The sequence below is a fragment of the Mastacembelus armatus genome, unplaced genomic scaffold (genome assembly GCF_900324485.2).
Source record: "Mastacembelus armatus unplaced genomic scaffold, fMasArm1.2, whole genome shotgun sequence".
Lineage (NCBI taxonomy): Eukaryota > Metazoa > Chordata > Actinopteri > Synbranchiformes > Mastacembelidae > Mastacembelus > Mastacembelus armatus.
The window spans coordinates 312204-332988 of NW_022872919.1; the positions used below are offsets into that span (position 1 = coordinate 312204).

At 40.9% G+C, this 20785-nt stretch overlaps 1 protein-coding gene across 2 annotated transcripts in view; it reads left to right on the forward strand.

Annotated features, from left to right (window-relative positions):
* Window positions 1-3355: 3355 nt before the first annotated feature.
* Window positions 3356-20785, forward strand: part of nfatc3a (nuclear factor of activated T cells 3a) — a 54357-nt gene continuing 36927 nt past the window's right edge. Inside the window, exons 1-2 of one of the 2 annotated variants that reach the window (XM_026333766.1) lie at window positions 3356-3887; window positions 19349-20531. In XM_026333766.1, the coding sequence (XP_026189551.1) occupies window positions 3797-3887; window positions 19349-20531 (1274 nt within the window). In that variant the 5' untranslated portion in view covers window positions 3356-3796. Of the gene's footprint in view, window positions 3888-10093; window positions 10284-19348; window positions 20532-20785 lie in introns of those variants that run through there. The other variant, XM_026333767.1, reaches the window with a different exon arrangement.

Genomic DNA, 20785 nt, shown 5'->3' on the forward strand with positions numbered 1-20785 from the left:
AATTGCATAAAGTTCAGAAGGGAAACTAAGAGATTTGACTTATACTCAGAACTCAGTAGGACACAACCACACATTTTTGAAAAGAACAAATATCTATGGTGCACAACTGATCTGTTTCAGGGAGAATTGTTTCAGAAAATGGCAAAAATGTCAAACAGGGTTACACCTTGTTCTTTTGCATGGAACTAAAGACCACAGGAAATGTGATATTGATGCTTTCAGATGCATTTGTGAGCTGAGCGCCTCTCTGTACGCCCACATGTATCTAGCATAGGTATGTGTAGTGTAGCTGTGTCTGAAGAAATTCTGCATGCACAATTTCTCTTGAGGATAGACTGATTTGCATCTAAATGTTCATCTGCAGAAGTTATTTGACATTATATAATACATTAGTTTTACTGCTGGCTTTTTTTTTTGTTGTTGTTGCTGTGTGACTAAAGGAAAAACATACAAGGTTTGTTTAAGTTTCACACAGAACAAAGTCAATTTCTCAGTATTGCACAAACATTAAAAGCAGATATTCTTGATCAGCTGTGTGTGTGTATGTGTGTGGTATAAGTATGTGTGTACAGGAAGGGGACATCATAACAAGAATATGAATGTTTGACATTAATAACAATACAGATATGTGTGTAAGTATTTATTAGTAGATGGGAATACCATCTCCAACAGGGTGAAAGCAGGTAATAACTGAATACCTCTAGAAGATCATCAAAGGAGCTTTAGAGCATCAACCAGAGATAAAAAGCAAGTGGGACTGATTGTATATAGAAGGATTTATTATTTCTTTGTTCCAGATTAATCTTAAGCTAACTGATAAGAAATGCTGTGGCACTCTGATTTATATAATCAGTGACAGGCATCCTTCAGAGCGAAGGTGGAGCTTGCAAGGAGCCACGAGGGGTTTTGCCGCCCAGCAGGTCTAAAACAGGTTCAATAAAATATTTCTTGTACAAATATTATAGGGAATTCAATAAAATTGTTAGAATTAAATCTAAATTGTGTTTGTAATCCACGTGCTGTCCAACAAACAGCATGTTGTGATGTGTTCTCTTTCTGTTTAGTGTTTTGTTCTGTTTGTTCTGTTTAGCAGTTAGTGTTTACTTTCAGGTAAAGTTAAACCTGAGTCACCTGAGCCACCCACATGCAACCAACCAGGAGCAGCTCCACCCCAGCTCGATACTGATTCGATGGGCCGTGTTGGTTGGCACTTTTCTGTTACGGTATATGCACAACATGCAATGTGGTAGCGGCACTCTGAACTGACATCACTTCAAAAAATGCTTGCTCCCCTGGTGCAAATGTCAAACTCCACCTGTACTCCAGGTCTCCCTTCCAAAGACAGTTTTAATCTCAGTGGGATTTACCTGGTTAAATAAAGATGAAATAAAAATAAAAACAAAAATGCTTTGTGTGGATACTGAATATGCACAAGGAACAATGCTCCTTATTCATCAGCCAAGTCAAGCTTTAGACAGCTGCACCAAATAAACATACATATATTACATATATATCTAATACAACAATCCTGTCAAAACCCTTATTTGGTCAAAATGTAACCACAGCACAACGTTTTGAAAAACAAACTGTGCAAAATCACCAGTTTAGCCTAAAATGAACAGGGAATAATGTCAACATCTAACACAGTGTGAAAAAACAAACACCCTTCTCATCCCTGCAGCATCAGAAACTAAATTTTGTATTTAAACCTTGTGCTGTGTGAGCACAAACATTTATTTTTCAGCTACACCACGCCTGGTGCGCTGTTTGGGCTGCACCATCCACAAAATAAAAGATTGAAAAAAAAACAAACAATTATCATAATGTCTGCTGTTCCCTGCCCATGGTATTGACATGTTCACAAGCCTAAAGAATTAATTGGCCTGTGTTTTCACAGGCTTGAAGATCTAAAGTAAAAAAAAATACTTCATGTCATTATACCTACCATTTCTACATTTCTAGCTTGGATTGGAACAGCACAAAGATGTAGGGCTCAGGGCCAGATTGGACCTAATCTAATGGTGAGGGCTTGGAAGAGAGTGGAGGACCAGTGGCTGCAGTGTGTAGCTGATGAAAGGTCAAAGGGTTTGTTTAATGCCATTTCAGAGGTCTGCACATGTTGATTTGCCCACACTTTAATACACAGTAATAAAACATAATCAAGGGTTATATTCACTAACTATGAGTTGTTGGTAAAATGGTTCCTTGCGTGGATGGATCGTGAGCACACACATGTAAAAGGCCACTACCCTCCTACACGGAGGTATAAGAGCCACGGAGGAAAACAGACTGTGGTAGTTGTCTGTCTCTTTTTAGACATTTTGCAACTGTGGCTTGGTCTATATTTTGAAGTCCTGCATCTTTGTGGTCTCGTTTCAGTCATTTTGTAACTATATTTAGGTGTCTATGTCATGTGTAACTGTTTTAACATCTCTTTGGAATTGTTTTGTGTCTCTTTTTAGTAGTTTATTTTTAATTATTCAGGGTTTCTTTCTAGTAGCTGTGCATCTGTGACATCTATTTTTCGCTCATTTTGTCTATGAGGTAATTTTACATGTCCTTGTAGTCTTTTTGTCTTGCCACATTAACTCTGAGTCACTTTTTTACTTACTTTAAATTTCTTTGCAGTCATTTTTTTTGTATTTTTTTGTTTTTATTATTTCACTTCTCTTTTGCTTTGCTTTGTGGTAATTTTTCTACTTGTGCATATTTTATATATCTTTGTGGTTTTTTTAATTGTTTTTTTATTTATGTTGTCATTTTTGATTCCTTGTGTTTTAGGTCTCTGTTTATTTTATTTTTTTGTGTCTATTTTTAGTTATTTCTCTTTTTTAAATTTTATTTTAGTTCTCTTTTTTAGGGCTCTTTGTGGTCATTTTGCTTCAGGGGTTTTGATGTAGCTCATTACTGTCTGTGAGGTCATTAGGTCACAGGCTAGTCCTTCGCAGCAGCTTTTACTTGTCTGTGTCTGTTTTGCACCTGATTTTTAATGAACACACTTTATGTTATTTAGCATTTACTTGAATCACTTTCCAGCAAGAAATATTAACTTCATGTTAGCAATGGTTCTGGTCCCTGGGGCCCCCTAATCACTTGGGCCCTGTGCCCAGTAGTAATCCTTTCAGGAATCCCTCATGTTCTTACGTATTTTGTGAAGGAACCAAAATGTGACTTTGCTTATAAAAACATATTAAAAACAAACAAACAAACAAACAAAACACTTGAGGCTCATTTGTGTTTAGTAGTGTTTATTAACAACGGGATCAGCGTGTGTGTGCGCGCTCGCGCGTGTGTGTCTGTGTGTGTGTGTGTGTGAGAGCGAGCGCGCGCACCCCTGTTGTTGTGTCTGCTGACGTCACCGCTGGAACTGCCTTGTCACGCGGGGTTAGTAAAAGTTGGAATAGCAGCCCCGGAGAGAGAAACGCACCGGAGCACCGGGCGACGGGACGATTTCCACGGACAGCTCTTCGGCTCGGTGACACTTTGGAGCCGCCGACTCGGTTCGGGAGGCGGGGAGAAACGCTGAGAGGAGACGCGCTGGGGGAAGGCGACTTTGTGTGAAGTTGAAGCCAGAACTGGGCTGTTCACTGCCAGAGGAAGCGGAGCCAACGACCAGTGTTTTGAATTCGACAGACGGAGGGGGAAACACGGGTCCGCCTGAAGCTCACCCGGTGCGCGAACAAAAGTTGCAAGTTCGGCGTCGTGGCAGTCGGTAAATGTGACATTGTGGGAGAGCTTAAATCGCTCCAGCGGTCGACGGTCGAGTGGCGGGGTAAAACCCGAGCTGTCAAACCCGATGACTACGGCAAACTGCCCCGGGAATGAGGAGCTGGACTTCAGACTGATCTTCGGGGAGGACGGGCAGCAGCAGCCGTTAGGCCCCGCAGGTCAGTGTGCGTCTTCAGCCCGGTGGCATGTTTCATACTGTTTGGACCGGCTGTCCTGTAAGTTAACCCGCCCAACTTGACCGGCAGCTTTCGAACCACAAAACCGACACCGTTTGCTCTGTAACGGAAGAGCTGACCCCAATAAAAGCGCGAGTGTTTTCTGAGAAATAAAAACAAAAACTCTTCCATCTCGAGCTCATGTCCACAACTGTCATTAGCTTCCCGTGCTAGCAGGTTAGCACAGCTATTGCCGTACGTTAATAATGTGGCTGCGGAACAAGTTGAACGTGTATCCTGCAGCTTTTTACAACAGTTATGTGTCTATTGTGGTGGCTGCTGATGGGCAGCCTGTAAGTCAACAGTCCGACTGCTCATGCTGAAGTCAAAACTTTTATTCATTTAAGCCTCACTGTCCATAAAAAAAAAAAAAAAAAAAAAAAACTCAGGTGGGGCAGGAAACGCTTCAAACATTTAAAAACAACATTTAAACTTTTTTTTTTTCTGTGCAAAAAATGTGTTAAGTTACCAAAAACTACGAGATGTTAGTAGTTTTTGATATTTCTAAATACAAAGATGTGAATTAAGAGTTGAGTTGATTGCTGTGCACAGCTACAGCTACAACAGACTTTAAATTTCACTTTTAAAAACTGCAAAGGAAGAAGGAAATATTGTTTTAAGGAGTGTACAATTTAAATGAAGACCTTCATAATTAAATTTTAAATGTAGGTGTCACTGTAGTGAAATCAGAGGAGAGCACTGACATGGAGGTGAGCTGCTCCTCTGCACTGAACCGTAACAGGTTTATTGTTAAGTCCAAATTTGAGTCCATAATTGGCCTGATATCTGGGGGTAATACATTTCTAAATAAACTCTATTTACTGTAGGAAAAGCAAGTTCAAGTCTGCTAAGGTTTGTTAACTTTATCACTAGTTAAACAGGTAGCCAGACCTGTTTGCTAACTAACAGTTTGCTTTGTTTGTTTTTTTTAAACAGACCCCTGAAAATTAGAAATGCTATTGAAACTTTGAGGTGTAAATGGTTAAATGAAACTTTTGTTTCATATATGATAAATTTTAGAGACATAAACAAAAAAAATGCATAATCATCAGGTCATTTTCATTACATTTATACTTGCAGTAACCTATTGAGGAATCTTTATTTAAAAAAACGTGTCAGTAATAAGCTGAGCCCCCTCTTGGGTAAAGCTTTTTTTTTAACCAGGAAAACTAAACAAAAAGTTAAAATAATGGACTCCAAGTCATAGAGTGTCACCATGATTGCAAATACATCAGACAATAGAACAAAAGAACTTGAAAATAGTCTTTGCTGTGGTTAATCAGTGATTTAAGCTGTTTACCATGATAAGTGAGGTGCCATTGGTTTGAAACTAGGTAATGGTCTTTAACTAGTTGTCCTATAAGTGTGTATTGTGGATGTCAGGACTAAAAAAACAATTATTCTAGATACATTGATTATGTTTGTTATTTAGATAAATCAAGTTACAGTGTGTGCCCGAACGTGTTTTCATTTTGGTTGCACTAAGCATAATGTCCAGGCAAGTGCTGACGTCAGATCTCGGTCTTTTCATTTCATTTCATTTACTTGCTGTCACTTGAGGCAACACAATGACATAACTGATTACAAGGATTCACCTGCTGTGAAATGAAACACAAGAAGAAAGAAGTACATGTTACATGCATGCCATCACAGTTGTAGGCAAACTTCCTTGGTGGAAACCCGTCTTAAATGAAAGTACTGAAAGCAGCTGAAGTGGCTGTTTCAAATAATTACTTCATTAGTGAAAATTAATGTTACATACTTAGTTTCTCCAGTGAATGACAGAAGCTGCTGCCTTTTCTGTTTGGGCTTTTCATGGAGTTAACATTATGTTGGGTTCAGCTTCTTCATATGTTTCCGTCTTTGGACCTGAAATGCTGGAACCAGTGGATTCACCAGCTGTGTCCTCTTTGTGAAACTTTGGCAAAGTAAGGATTCCATGAAGGTTTGGCTTGAGCAATCTTAAATCAATTTTTCCTTCAAATAAGTTTGATTTGGAGATGGGAGGAGGGGGAAAAACTGCAGCTGGAAAATATGTAGGAATAAAAGCACCACTGTGCAAGTGGTTCAAATCTGGTGTGGACTGTATGACTTGGCCCTATAGAGGGGGAACCTCTCTAAATTAGTAACTGGAGTGTAAAACAGTCACACAGCCAGAATAACAAGGAACTACTCCCGAGTCTCCTTCTCTGAAGGTGTGGTTCAAGTCGGGGCTTGTTTTTATAACAACCTGGAGAACCTCTACCTGAAACCTAAACATCTGCCGGCTTTCTACTCCAGTGAGCTTCTTATTGTTACACATTGCATTGCAAACCGGTCGTGATTAACGTTTCAATATCTGTGCAGCCAGTTCTTCAGTCTTTTAAATTAAGTGTTGTGAAAGGAGATTATTCGAGATAACAATGAAATAATGCCACATTTCTGTAGTTCTTTTAGCAGCTGCACCTAAAGGTACAGGCTGGTCAACACAATGCACTTGAAAGGGTGCTGTAATGGGAGCTGGTTGCACACATTTATCACAGCTCTCTTATGTCTTTACATTAAGTATTTTTTTTTTATTAAAAATGTTCTCATCTTATTCCTCAAAGAAGCTGAACTGTGTGTAGTTTCTTGCACACCGTCAGCCCAAATGTCCGTTCTTTCTGCATGAATATGTGAAAGTGATTACAGCTCAAGGTAACTGTGTGTTGCAGCGTATCACCCTGCCTCTCCATCTGTCTTTTTTGTTCACTTTGTCTGTCTGTCTGTCTGTCTGTCTGGGTGTTTCTGAGTGTTTTCTTGTTGCCCAGGAACAGTCACGTCTTTGAGGTAAAATATTTTACTGTTCTTTTCAGAGTCGCAGGGCAAACGTACTGTAAGGGTTTTCCCCTGATTATGTACAGTGCTAAACAGAAGGTCAAGCCCCTCTGTGAATCAGCTTAACTAGAAAGCAAGGTGGGGTCATTCAAACTTCCCAGAAATAAATCTGAGGGAAGGACAAAGAATAGCTTTAAAATCAAGGCTCAGCAGCAGCTTTGTGTATTGACTAAACAGGCAGCTTTAATTTTGTTTGAAAGCCTGTTCTACAAATGAGTCTTCTTAGTTAAGGAAATAACACAACAAAGTATTAATTTAGTGGTACTCTGTGGTCACAGGATGGTAGTATTTTCCCTATTGTTATTGCATGTGTTTGGTGTGGTGCAGCTCCAATAGGTGGTTTCAGATGGGCAACAAAACAGTTGCGTTGGCTGACATTATGGAAACAGAAAGCAGACTGGACTTAACAGTTGCCAAACACAATTCAGGTCTGCTCAGGCCATTTAAAACTGAATGCACAAGTGCCTGGATTTTGTCAGCTGAAAACGAGGCTGATGTTAATTCATCACGTTTAACTTGGATATATGGGTTAGTTAACAGGTAACCATTCATTACAAAAATGTCAAGCTATGAATACAACAGTTTAGAGACACTACTGCCAGTTTGTCAGCTATGTTTGTACATCTCTCCTCACTTTTTACAGATGTAACAATATTTGTTGTATTATTATTAAAAAAGCTTTTAATTTTAATCTCAAAATTGTCTTAGAAATGACACTGGATGTATGACACTCTCCAAAAACTAAAGACCTTTTTTTAACCAGTTCACTTTTTAAAACTAACACAGGAACAATGTTGTTAAAGTGCTAGACTTATATTAACCAAAACAATGACTCAAAGCTAGTTGACGACTGGGGACTAACAAAATGTCATGGGTTAGTGCATCATGGAGTGGAAAAATTAAACAAGTCAACTGATTTTCATCAGTTGTTTGTATGAGCCGTAGGAACAGTGCAGACTTTTTTTTTTTTTTCGGTGTTTGCCTTTTGGCCACAAACAGCAAATGGACAATTTCCTTGACTTATGTTTACTGTGACAACAAGTAGCGACTCCAGTTTCTCTGGTTTTCTTGCATACACTTTAATTATTCTTGTCATGGCATCATACAGCCTGATAAACCTTCACTCACTTTAACATTTTCGACTCGAGTGGGTGTGCTCTCAGTTTTAGGTCCAGGAACAAATCTGCTCCTGTTCATCTCCATTATCATCTGACCACTGACTTTGTTTTCATTCGTGGCACCTCTACATGTCATTTTTTTCTGCCAAATGTTTATGTGCTCATAAATGACAGGTTTAATTAATTAGTTGAAGGGTTCACCCAGGTCACAAAAAACGTATTCTCTGACTTCAGTGTAGTAGTATCTAGCCGTGCAGATCGTTTAGGTTTTGAGAGTCTGGAAAACCTTTAGATTATTTGTTAGTGATTTTAATGCTTTGTGCACCACAAAAAAAATTCCTGCCGCGATTAGGATCAATATGTGTGACAACAGGGTTGATTGTCACTGCTGATATTCAGTCAGTTATCTAAGATATTTATTAAAGAAAAATACAAAGCATTTTCTGGTTCCATAGAAAAATTATGAACAAGCAATATGGAGATGACATTTTATAGACCATGAACGTTAATAAATGATCAATCCATTAAATGAAAAGTTTTATTCAGTTAAAATGATTTCGAGTTGCAGAAATATAAGGTGGATTTTCATTCTGCCCAGGTGCGCTTTCTGCATAATTGAGAAATTATATATTATTGCAGTTTGTCTGAATTAGCTGTTTAAAATAGCACTTATACCTAAAATGTAGCAAAAACAGCTATTTAAAAAACAAATGCCTAAGGAGGAATAAAATATACATTTTTTTTATGTATCATGGAACAAACCAAGTCTTGAATTGACAATTAACTTGCTCCTCCGTTCAATATTTCCTTTGGCTGCTTCACTGTTTACCTTAATATGAAATTCTGTTTTGTTCTTTTTAAATTTGTTGTAAATTTTTAGCTGCCGATATAGAAACACTCGGCTGGCCTGCCGTGCATTTACAGAGGCAGGGAACAAGAGTTATATAAGTCACGTTTTGAGTAACTTTGGGACTTATGGCCGTCAGTTCCAGACCTTTTCACTTCGTAGCTTACAGTTAATTGTCATTGTGAAACAAACAGCACTGAGAGGAACAGTATTAGTGGCGTGCGTGTGTTGTGTGTGTTGTGTGTGTGTTGTGTGTGTTGTGTGTGATGATTTCACGTGAGTACGTCCTTCATATTTGCTTTCATCTTTAGCATCAGACAGGGTAAGCCTGGTTATACATACTAATTACAGAACACGTTTCTCTTCACTGTTTTTGAACCTAATTCCGAATATGATAACACAACCCATCGTACAATGTTTTACAACATGTATTTGGGCTCATCCCTTTAAGTACCACTTACCCTATTTGTGGGAGCGTGCCTGTTGTGAAGTGATTGTGCGAGTGGTAGAAATAGGCTTCGGTGAGCACTGGGTTATGCAGGTCACGAGCAGTGGCCTCACTGGGTGTTAGAGGTGGGGGGGGGGGGCAGAAGTGCCCTTTATGGGTGGCAGAGTTGTGGATCCACAGCAGAGGTGTCTGGCTCTTTGCCCAGACATGCCATGTGGGGTTCAGATGGAAGCGTGGAATGAAAGCAGAGGGGGGCACTCTGCTATCTAGCTGCTGCTAAGGGTAACATGAACAGCATTTTTACTGACCTGCTCCCCTTAAGACCTTTTTCTGTTTTTGTTTTTTCCTTATATTCAATATTGTTTTTTTTCTGTGCTTCTTCTTATCTGACATATTTAAAGAAGTTCTCTGTGGTTTGTCGGTTACTGCCTTACCAAAGCAGGGTGTTGCAGACCCGCCACCAGAACAGCTGAGCCTTCTTTCCTCTCTCACGTCTTTCTCGGGATATAAAAGAGACCACCAATGACATCAGAGAGACTGATCTAGGCTAATGAAATTTCCAGATGCCAGCAATCAACTCAACCACTTAGGGACTGGTCAGGTTTGATTTTGTTCTGTTAAAATGCTGTGATGTTTCGGGTGCTTGTAGTATTGTCTTTGACATGTGAGGGTCTGTCACGGTGCATTTTCAGCAGAATGGAGTTATCAAACTGAGCAGCAAGTGCAGAGAACTGTTTTGCCCTTGTCTGTTGTTGTTGTCATTGCTCAGCGTCTCTCTACCAAGAGTATGATCCCCTCAGTCCTTGTCGTGGGAAAGACCGAAAGACTGAAATTACATCGCTCTCATGGTGGACTATTTTGAGCTCCCAAAGAGAGTGGCAGAGGGCAGGCAACAGGTTCTAGTGACTCGTTCGTACTTGGAGCAGGAGAATCCCTCTTGTCTCGGCACGTCTACAGCCGTCAACCTTTTACTGCTCAAGCCCTTTGCGATCTTAACGAGGAGAGGAGTGGAAGAATGTTGTGTGCCACATCGCCAGGTGAGTGTGTTGGCACACCCAGACTCTAGCCAGGTGTGTTTTGTGAGTTTGTATTTGTGTGTGTGTGTGTGTTTGTGTTTGTTTAGATATTTAGGTTGAAGGGTAACTCAGCACTCAGCCACACAGCTGTCCTTACAATACAGGCTCAGAAATTATCTTAAACCAAGACATTTATTTTTATCACAGAAAATAGATTTAGCTAATTCAGTAAAAAGTCTAAGTTGAACCAAAAACACTACATTTTGCTGGTGGTATTTGTAGTATGCTCTGTACTTGACTTCCACTTTGTTATTGTCCAGTTGGCCTTGCCGTTTAAAGTATTTTTAACATGTTACTTGTTAATCTATCAAAGTTTTTGTTAGACATATAGGATATTGATAAATTATAGCAAATCGTGACATAACTAAAGCTCAGACTCTTACTGTCAGACAAAAACATTTCTAGACTTTAATAAACGTACAGTTTCAAATGAAAGAAACCGGGTTTATGAACATACAAGTTCTATTTCTGTACACATGTCATAGACGGAGAAGTCAAAGGTCAGACAGTCATTCATGTGATCCATGTGTGGGGCTAGATCAGCGTGTGGGTGCCCCCTGACCTTACTAAACTGAAGGGGTCCCAGCACCCACTGTGATGAATGAGACGTTTGTTTCTTGGGGTGAGGCCTGAGTAACTATGTGTGGCATCTGTCTAGTTTAAATTTAGTGTAACTAAAGCTACCACGGACTGTGCTGTATCAACATGTCAGGGGCTACGTTACAGCCAAGAGAAAGCTGTTGAACTCCTGCACCCAGTTCCACTTTTCCCTTCCTTTCTGTGGCCCCTTTCGCTCTAGGTTCAGCTAGCTACACAGGAATTCAGGTGGTTTGAGTCACATTTTATTTTATGGTACCCTTCAAGACTATATTTCACCCAGGCTAATGCTTGGTGTTGGCACTTTTGCTCCATCTGTTTTTTTTTTTTTTTTTTTGCTCTACTCTTATGTGTCCAGTGACCGAGTGTGACATGAAATGAGTCGTCAAGAAACAGTGTTTGTTGCTGTGCGTTTTGTAGGAGATTAATAATAATTAAAGAAGTAAAGCTGTCCACCAAAAAGCAAGACTACTTTTAATCTTGCGATGCAGCAGTTATAGCTTCAAGGAAGTGATGGTACTCTATAGGTCATAACCAGGATGTTGACCACGTGGACTTCGACAGCTGAGTGCAGAAGACGTTACACACAAATTGTAAAGTAGAGGTTTTAACAGTACGGCCTGTTTATCACAACTATGCTCAGAAGATTAAAGCATGATTTGAGTCTCCTGTTTTTTGTGGAGACACACCACTTCCATTTATGTTTTTGTAGGGGAAATTGCTGTTTTCCTGTTTGCTCCTTGATTATTTCCCTGTCAGTTTATTAGTTCTGTGCTGGTCTGATTACAAGCTTGATGAAGTGGAATGATGATAAAGTGGATATAAGAAAATAACATAATGATCTGTGATTTGTTATGAAGCATTCAACAGTACAGCAGTGTTCATACTGTAGGCTCACAATGCTCTCTAAGACCAGTGATTTGCAAATGTCAACTTTGTTTCCCTGCCTCTCCCTCTCTCTCTCCCTCTTCCTCTCTCTCTCCCTCTCTCCCTCTCTCTCTCTCTCTCTCTCTCTCTCTCCCTCTCCCTCTCCCTCTCCCTCTCCCTCTCCCCCCAGCTTACTTCAGGCACATGCACCAGTCAGCCCTGACAGATTGTTTAAATGTCACCTCTCCTAGCAGTAGCCTCTGATGTTATCTCCTCTAGGTTACTGCAGGCCGTTGCCTTACCTCAGTGGCCGAGGTCTTCTAATGCTCTATAGCTTTCCTCTAATGAAAACCAATCGTATATAAACAGTTTGACAACTTCTGTGTTTACATGCACACAAGAAAATATGTAATGAGGAGAAGCCAAGTTAAGGGAGGACACAGGAGTGTACATTTTGATGCATTGGAATAACCTGGTGTTTTTTCCTTAGTTAGTATCGTGTCTGAATTTCAGCCAGACATGTACAGTAGATTATTTTCTGAGCCGGGTTTGGCACTGTGAACTGTGTTACTTCTACAGCTATAATAACTCTTGACATAAAAGGTTTACTCTGTAGAAATCTAGCTGTGGTCACTGGATTTCCCATGCTGTTTTATCCTGACTAAGTAGACCAGGCTTCGTGTTTAGATGAAGTTTAAGAAACCAGGTTACTGCACAAAGCAGAATAACCCAGTTTCCTAAGTACATGTAAACACACTATAGCAAAGATGAAAGATGAGGCTTTTTATTGGGCCAGTAAATGTCAGACGCATCAGTGAACGTAGTGTAAATGCGATTTAAAAACATGAAATCATTTGGGCAGACATTTTTCATTTTGGTTGGAGTAAGTTTAATATGGTAGACAACTGTGGTGTTGAGCTTTGTTACCGGTGAGGTGACTCTGTAGTTTGGATTTACTTATAGTCAGGTATCTATCATTCAAAACCTTGTGTAACCAGTGTGTTCTGTTTTATGTGGAGGTTTGACAATTTTCTCTAGTTAAGTGACGTTAATTCAGCGAGCCTGATTAAATTACTAGTTCTGGCTTTTGCAACTCTGTCTTAATTACTAACAGTTTGTGTTTGCAGGAAGTGTTTCAGCTGCGTTTTCAGCTGTTTTTATACATATGTTTAGAGCGTTTGTGTACTGGGCTCTGAGAGCTGCCAAAACATGGTGACCTAAACACAAATACTGTGCCTGGACACTGACAGATGACTGAAGTTGCTTTTGCTGCTTTCACTACACAACCTGTAATACAGTGTAAAGTTGACTGGGGCTTTGCATTAAGGTCCTTTATCAGTGGAAGTCCAGGTCTAAGGATCTGAGACATCTGTGCTGAAATGTCCTGCTTATCTTAATGATCATTCCTTTCTGTTGTACTTCATTTAATGTTTGTTATTGTGTTTTTTTTTTTTTCTTCAAATATTCGTCTTTACTGCTATAGTGAAGCACTTTTATAAGTTCCATTTAAATAAAGTGTATTATTATTTTGATTAAAAGTAGTGCTCTTTTTTTGAGGTGTTTTTAGTGCACCAAAATAATGTATTCCGAGGGCAGTCAGTGATGTGTTTTGAAAGAGATCCCTGTACATTGGTGGGTATTTAGTTCAGGTGGTTACTTGGCACTCGGTGTTTATCCCATAATGTTATCTCGGCATGAGATTGTTAATTAGGAGCTTAATTTAGCTGCCGGCATATGTTAACATTGGCTTAGGCTGCCATTATTAAGCTTCCGCTGGCTGTGAGTCTGCTGTGACGGCACAGGAAGGCTTTTTGATGTAACCTTAACATAACATTAGGATAAGACAATAACAAGGCTCTACAGATACCAGATGAAAGTGAGGCACATACCCCAGGATCCGACTGTGTGTGTGCTGTGTATCTAGTGTTGCTAGATAGATCTCACCCACCTTAGTCACCTTTACATGTAGTGTTCCCTGTCTTCTTGTTCTACGCTGGATTTTACGTGAAAACAGACCCAGCAACCTACACATACAAGGATCACCAGTAGCTATTGGCAGAGACCTAGCCAGAAAGCTTAAAGCCACAGGTGTGTGCAACCCTTACAATACATGTGTGCAAGTGCGTCACAGGCTCTGTGTTTAGAAATGTAGGCACCCAGCCAGCCACAGAGTTCTTGGAAAGGAATTAAATTTGCTTTTGTGAGCGGTGCTCAGAGTCATTGCAAATATCTGTAAGAACCCTAATGTTGAAAATCATATTAAAGTTGAGCATTTTGAAAACGTTTTAGGACATCTTGTGCTGGAAAAGAAGACATTTCTTTTATTTCATATTTAAAGAGGGTTTAAAAGGGTTTTACTGTCAATTATTTAATAGATGTCACATTTTTCCCTGATTAAAGTATTTTTCTTAGCTGATTTGAGAGCTTGTGATATTGGGTTGTAAAAATAAAATGTGACTCAATTAATCAAATGTAAGCTCTTCATCTGAGTACATACTATTATATGATAATACTGATTCATTTTTTCTATCAACATCTCTCCTGTTGTTACCTTAGATAAAAATGAAATGAAGAATGCTGAATTTAAATTTGAAATATAGAAGCCTGATATCTGATTGGATCTGTAACTCATAGTAACATAGAACACATGTCTCATTGGCTCATTAAAAATGTGACATATGCTTTGAGCAATTAGATTTCACACTTATTTTAGAGACAACTGTATTAAAACCTGTCACATTTACTGGGTTTAAATGTGTTAATTGATTTTTATTTTTAATTTTTATTTGTTTCCTGTGAGGTACATGCCATTTATCCAGTGAGACTTACAGTACATCAGCAACTCTTGGGGAGAGCTGAAAGAGGAGACTCGGCTGAACACAAAGTCTGTACAGGCCATGAAAGCAGAGCCTGTCCTAATCAACCTGCTGGCCCACCACAAAGGGAACCCTGGCTTAGGTTACTCTCTAGCCCAATACCATGTGGTGCTGGAGCTAGAGGGTAACCTAAGACAATAACGTGTGTTGGTGTGTGCACACACAAATATACACAGGGTATACTCATATATACCCATACTGTATGTGCTAAAATACACAGGAAGGCTCAACCACAGGCACAGAGGAACATTCATACACCACCCACATTTTTATACCCATACACATGCACGTATACACACAGAAAGACTGTGGGTGCACCAGCAAGAACCTGCAGCAGCAATGAGATTCTCGTCCTCTCTGTGAGAGATAAATCCTTCTGTCCCTCAGTAATAAACTGGCCTTTCTTAGAATGTGGGTCTATGTTACTGGCGGTCACAGGACGCTGACACACTTTGTGTGCAGTGAGAGTTGGAGGAGGAGGAGGAGGAGGAACAAAGTCTCTGTGGATTATTCCCCAAGTGAGAATCCCCAGGTGGTGTGACGGTCAGCCAGAGGCCTGTTGAGCTTTGTGTCAAGGAGCCACCATCACCAGTGGGTCAAGCCGTTTCCTGTGGTTGCTGTGACAACATGCTAGTCTTCATGGAGTGTCACAAACATTCAACAATCTGCACTTCAGCGAAACATCTCCCAATGAGGCAGCGCTATTATTAGCTTAGGTACAGCAAAGCCTCTTAGAGATCTTTATTTAACTGGATTGGCTGATGTATGGACACTTGAGGAGTGTGTGATGCACTGAGCTTTCAGGAACAGTGCACAGGCTGCAAAAAGAAAGGCCAAAAAAAGGGAAAGGAGTGCTTCCAAGAGATTTAGCAGCCCTCTCCCAGCTAATGAAGAAATCGAGCTCCTCGACGCGTTAGGAAGCGAACCCGCCACTGCTCGGAAGGAATCGCTAATATCTCCGATCCGGCTCCTCTCCTCTCCGAAAGAGCGTCCTTGCTCCTCTCCGGTTCGATCTCCTCCCTCGAGCCTCTCCTCTCCTCTCCTCTCCTCTCCTCCTCTCCTCTCCTTTCCTTCTCCTCTCCTCTCCTCTCCTCTCCTCTCCTCTCTCTCCCTCTCCTCTCCTCTCTTTCCTCTCCTCTCCTCTCCTCTCCTCTCCTCTCCTTCCTCTTTTCCTCCTCCTCTCCTCTCCTCTCCTCTCCTCTCCTCATTCTTTCTTGTCTGACCTCTTTTCCTAAGGTGACTGGTGTTTGGCTCTGACAGGGGGGGTTTCCCACCACTCATCCCTTTCCCCCCATCTGAAGTGTTTTTAGGTGGCAGGCTAATCTTATCTCAAGGCAAGGAGAGGGCTGTGGGCCAGGTAACGTGGTCGTCCCCTGTCTGACCCATCTGTGCAACACTGCCACTTAACTCTTTCCACTATGTATTGTGATAGGTACAAATATGCACAAGTTAAAAAGTGGCCGCATCTCACCTTTACCTTTCACTTTGTACCCTGATTAAATAAGCGTGAAGCCACTATGGTGCAGAGATAGAGGCAGCAATACGGCAAGTATTATGGCAAAAAAACGATCAATTTGAACTCAGTATGTTAAATTAATGTTATATGGTTGACAACCCAGCAGAGGGATTTCTAATCTGTTATCTGAGGAGGCTGTGAAACACATTTGCGATACAAGCTAGTGCTCTCATTAGTATCGCCAGACCAATACAGACATCTAATATGAACCTTCCAGACCACAATATCGTTTGAAAATTTATATTTTTATCATCAGGCTGGTTACATAATAGTAGTGAAGCACAGGGGAAATATCACTGCAATGCTGATTCAGTTTGCATTTGCAATTTCTGTGTGATTAGCACCAGATTTTCTAAAGCTGCAGCTCATTACTCAGTGAGTACCTGGGACTTCCCTGCTTCACCCTTAAAAATGTGTATTTAAATATTATGTTGGTGTGATCAAGCGAATCTGAAATTAGCTAGGCATGTTGTGTTTTTATGGGAGGTTTTTAATACCTAAATCAAAGAAATAAAGTAAAATGTTTTATGTATTGTTTTCACACATGCATTTACAGTCATAAATTAATTAAAAACAGCGTCCATGAGAGTTACTCTTACTAGAAAGACGCAATGACACATCATCAGCAAAGAGCTGATGATGTGTCATTGCGTCAGTGCCAATGTGCTGTGCTCGACCTTTCTGGCTCTTAAAAAAATTTTACAACGCTAATGCGTTTTTACAAAATCTGATGTAAATACTACCTGGTTAAATTCTACTAATTATGATTATTATTATTATTTTTTAATGTGAATAAGACTGACATGTCCTTACTGCAGCCATCTGTACAGGAAATGTGCCAAGTTCATGCTGCTGTTGATATACTGCAAAAGTTGTTTCAGTTGTACTGAAAAAGTTATTCTACGAATAAAACCAGTTTCTGCTGGTAGTACTATACTGATAAGATCTCCTGGCTGCTTTCTGAGTATTGTCTCTTAATATCTGTCCTCCCCTGGCCTATACCATGTTAGGCAGCAACAGCCCTTCAGACAAGTCAGCGCAGAGGAAGGCAGACTGTCTCGAATGTTGCATTGTCTTTCCTCACTGTGTTTTGTTTTTTAAACTCAGTCAACCCTGCCAATTAAGTCTCATCTCGTGGTGAAAGGATGATTTGCTCACCCATTTAGAAAAGCATCTCAATGAGGATAAGATGCAAACAGACGCTCAGTAACAGGGGAAGTGTTCTTTCCACCTTCAGGCTCTCACTTCTGTCCACCTTCTCTGTAATCCAGTATGATTGTGAAATGTTTCTCTCAATTAGTCTCTAGGACAAGGACTTTTAGAAAGGCAGTGTACAAACTGCTCTCCTTTTTTTTTTTTTTTTTGAAAGCTGTGTAAAAAGGTTTTAATTAGTTTTCTTTGTGCTGTAAATGTTGTCTTGTTTATTTTTTATTAGTTTGCAGAGGAAGAAGGAAAGATTAAATTAGTTTCATCATCATAATCAGGAAACATTTTACAACCCAGGGAAAACCCGAGTCACTAGAAATTACAGCTGATGCTTCTATTTTTTGGTGAGCATGGCATGGTTAGGTGTGTTTCTTTGGTATGCACTTACGGTGTGGGTGTGTGTGTGTCTTTACCACTGCCATCTGATTCTATTTCACTTTTTCTTTCCTTTTCTCTTTCTCTGTTCGTCATGTTATTGTATTTAACAATTCACCGAGTGAGAGGATAAGTTGATTTTTCTTTTTTTCTAGTCCTCACAGCCTCTTTCTCTTCCTCTGCCCTCTGTTGTCCTTCTCTCGCTCCCTGTCTGTCACTCAGATGTTGTCGTCAGAGGATCCAGTGCTGGGTCTTGTGACAAGCAGGCAGGACCAGTGTGAATCTGAGCAGCTATAAATAAAGCGCTTGCTGCCACTGCCTCTGTTGCTGCTGGTGCATAGAGAGGGGGTGTAGAAACGTACTGTGGATGCACACACTTCCCAAAATGCTCGTTGCTTTTTCATAAACTTTTTCAAACGTAACCTCAATTTCTGATTTAACAAATTTATGGCCTGTTTGTGTTTAACATAAAATTTAGTTTTGTGGTGGTAAAGTTAAATATTAACTCTAGTTGTAATAAAACTGTCTCTTATTTTTAGGCAGGTATGTAAATTTAAGGAATATGGGGAAGTGCTGTGTAGTTATTTCATAACTTTATCCTGTGTGGGCTGTGCTCGTTGGCCCATATTTTTCCAGGGGCATTTCCCAGTTTTCTGAAGAATTTTAATCATTTCATTGTCACATGCTGTTTGATTTTGATTTGTTATAAGGCATGTTATGGTTTTTGTTTTAAAATGTGTTATTGGTCATCCAGAGATAAACGAGAAGACCTCAGCTGTGGCCTTTGTTGAACTCAGTGCATGTAAAATACAAACTAAAATGTAACATTTTTAAACAGAAAAATTAAATCTCTGCTCCTACATCTCTAACGTGAAAGTGTGCAAGTAAATTCGCTTTTCACATGTGAAAAGACTGGAGTGGTGGGTTAATCCCAATGTTAGCAGCGGTGCATATCCATTTGAAGTTTATCAATAACCTCTAACTGAATAGTGCCAATGTGGACAATGGGCTTTGTCTATTTGTTTATGTGTGGGTGTGTGTGTTTGTGTGTGTACATTCTGCCTGTGCCGGATGACCTTTGGTATAAATAGCCTGCCGGCTCTAGCTGTGATGACAGCCGACAGCACGCACTGTTGTGTGAATTTGTTTCCTGAGTAGTGCTGTTCATCGGTTATCCTTCTTGGATAAATGCCTGTATAACTGCCTGCTACCCAGCAACACTCTGGCCTCTAATTTCCTGAAACTGGGCTCAGTCACAAGCACAAACGCAGTGTGCAACCGCACATAGATCCCTGACCAAATAATTTTATGCTATTTTGGCAACCAAAGGCTCAAGCATAGGTTGGGTGGCTGGGTGTGTGAAAACAAGGCTGGGGCATCTTGAATACATACTTTTGCAGTTACAGTTGCCTTTGTCAAAGATACTCTTGCTATTTTAATCTTTATGTTAACGTAATTGTGGTTAAGAGTGGTTATGGATATTTATTGAGAGTGTTTTTGTATTCAATTAGCTTAAGTGAAGTCAAACCAAGGAAAAATATAACAAAAAAAAACTTTTAACAGAAATTGCGATGTTTTACAAATGTTTGTATCTTAACTTTCCCTTCCTTTTCTTTTTCTAGATCTGGAGCCTGATGATAATACAGCGTTCTACATCCTAAATGTGGGCCAGCCCCAGTCTATGGTCACTAACCACCAGTCTCTAGGCCTGTCTCGTCATGGCATGCAGTCTCACTCCCAGGTCATCAACACTTCCCCACGCCTTCAGTCACACAAACCAGGAGCTGAGCCTCAGAGCTATGAAACACAAGACTCCAAGTATAGCGTCTCCCCCCTGCTGCCCTCTGCTCCTGTGGAGGCACCAAAGGCCTTTGAGTGCCCCAGTATCCAAATCACCTCTATCTCCCCTAGCTGCCAGCAGGAGATGGACGCCAGTGAGGAGGATCTGAGTGTCAATGGCCCTGATGGGGATTACCATGGTGACAGGCCCCTGTCCAGAGACCACCTGTATTTGCCACTGGATCACTCTTACCGGGACGCTTCACTCAGCCCTAGCCCGTGCAGCAGCCTATCCTCTAGGAGCTGGTTTTCTGATGCCTCCTCTTGTGAATCATTCTCACACGTCTATGATGACGTTGACTCAGAGCTAAATGAAGCAGCTGCCCGGTTTACTCTGGGCTCCCCACTTACGTCTCCAGGCTGCACCTCCCCTCAAACCGGTGGTGGAGTCCTGGAGGAGCAGCCCCACTGGCAGCACCAACACCCTACCTTTGTGCACCACTCACACTCCATCAGCCTGTCACCCCGACAGTCTCCCTGCCACTCCCCACGCACCAGTGTCACTGATGAAAATTGGCTCAGCCCACGGCCACCTTCGAGGCCCTCCTCACGACCCACTTCGCCCTGTGGGAAGAGGCGCCACTCTAGCGCAGACATCTGCTACCCTGGCTCATTGTCTCCACATCACTCACCCACACCCACACCAGGACATTCACCTAGGGGAAGTGTGACAGAGGACACCTGGGTTGGCAGTCCTTCTCTAGGCATGTCAGCCTTCCAGTGCTGCCCGTCTGAAGCAGACATCCCATCCAAGACACGGAAGACCTCACAGGACAGAACAGCTATGCAGACTGGGAAAGGGGACCTGGGGATGGATGACCAAGGAAATATGTCTCCTAGTCTAGACTCTCCTTCAGATGAGGCCCTCCATATCCTAAAGAAGGATGGATCTGGGGAACAGTTCCTTTCTGTGCCCTCCCATTTCTCATGGAATAAGCCCAAGCCTGGACATACGCCTATATTCAGGTAAATTTGCAGATGTTGAGGACAATGAGCAGAAATCAAATCCAGCTAAAGCGAATAATTGCTGCAGCTGTAGAATATACAGTTAGAAATGGTAATCTTTTATTCAGCAAGGAGTAATTACTCTACTGGTTAAAAGAACATTGGCTGTGTCCTAATTCAGGGGCCCCATCATTCGAAGGCTGCATCAGACGGCCAATTGCATCACGGCGTCACAACAAGGTTGTCCCATTTTAAAGGCTCCTTCAAATGTGGCC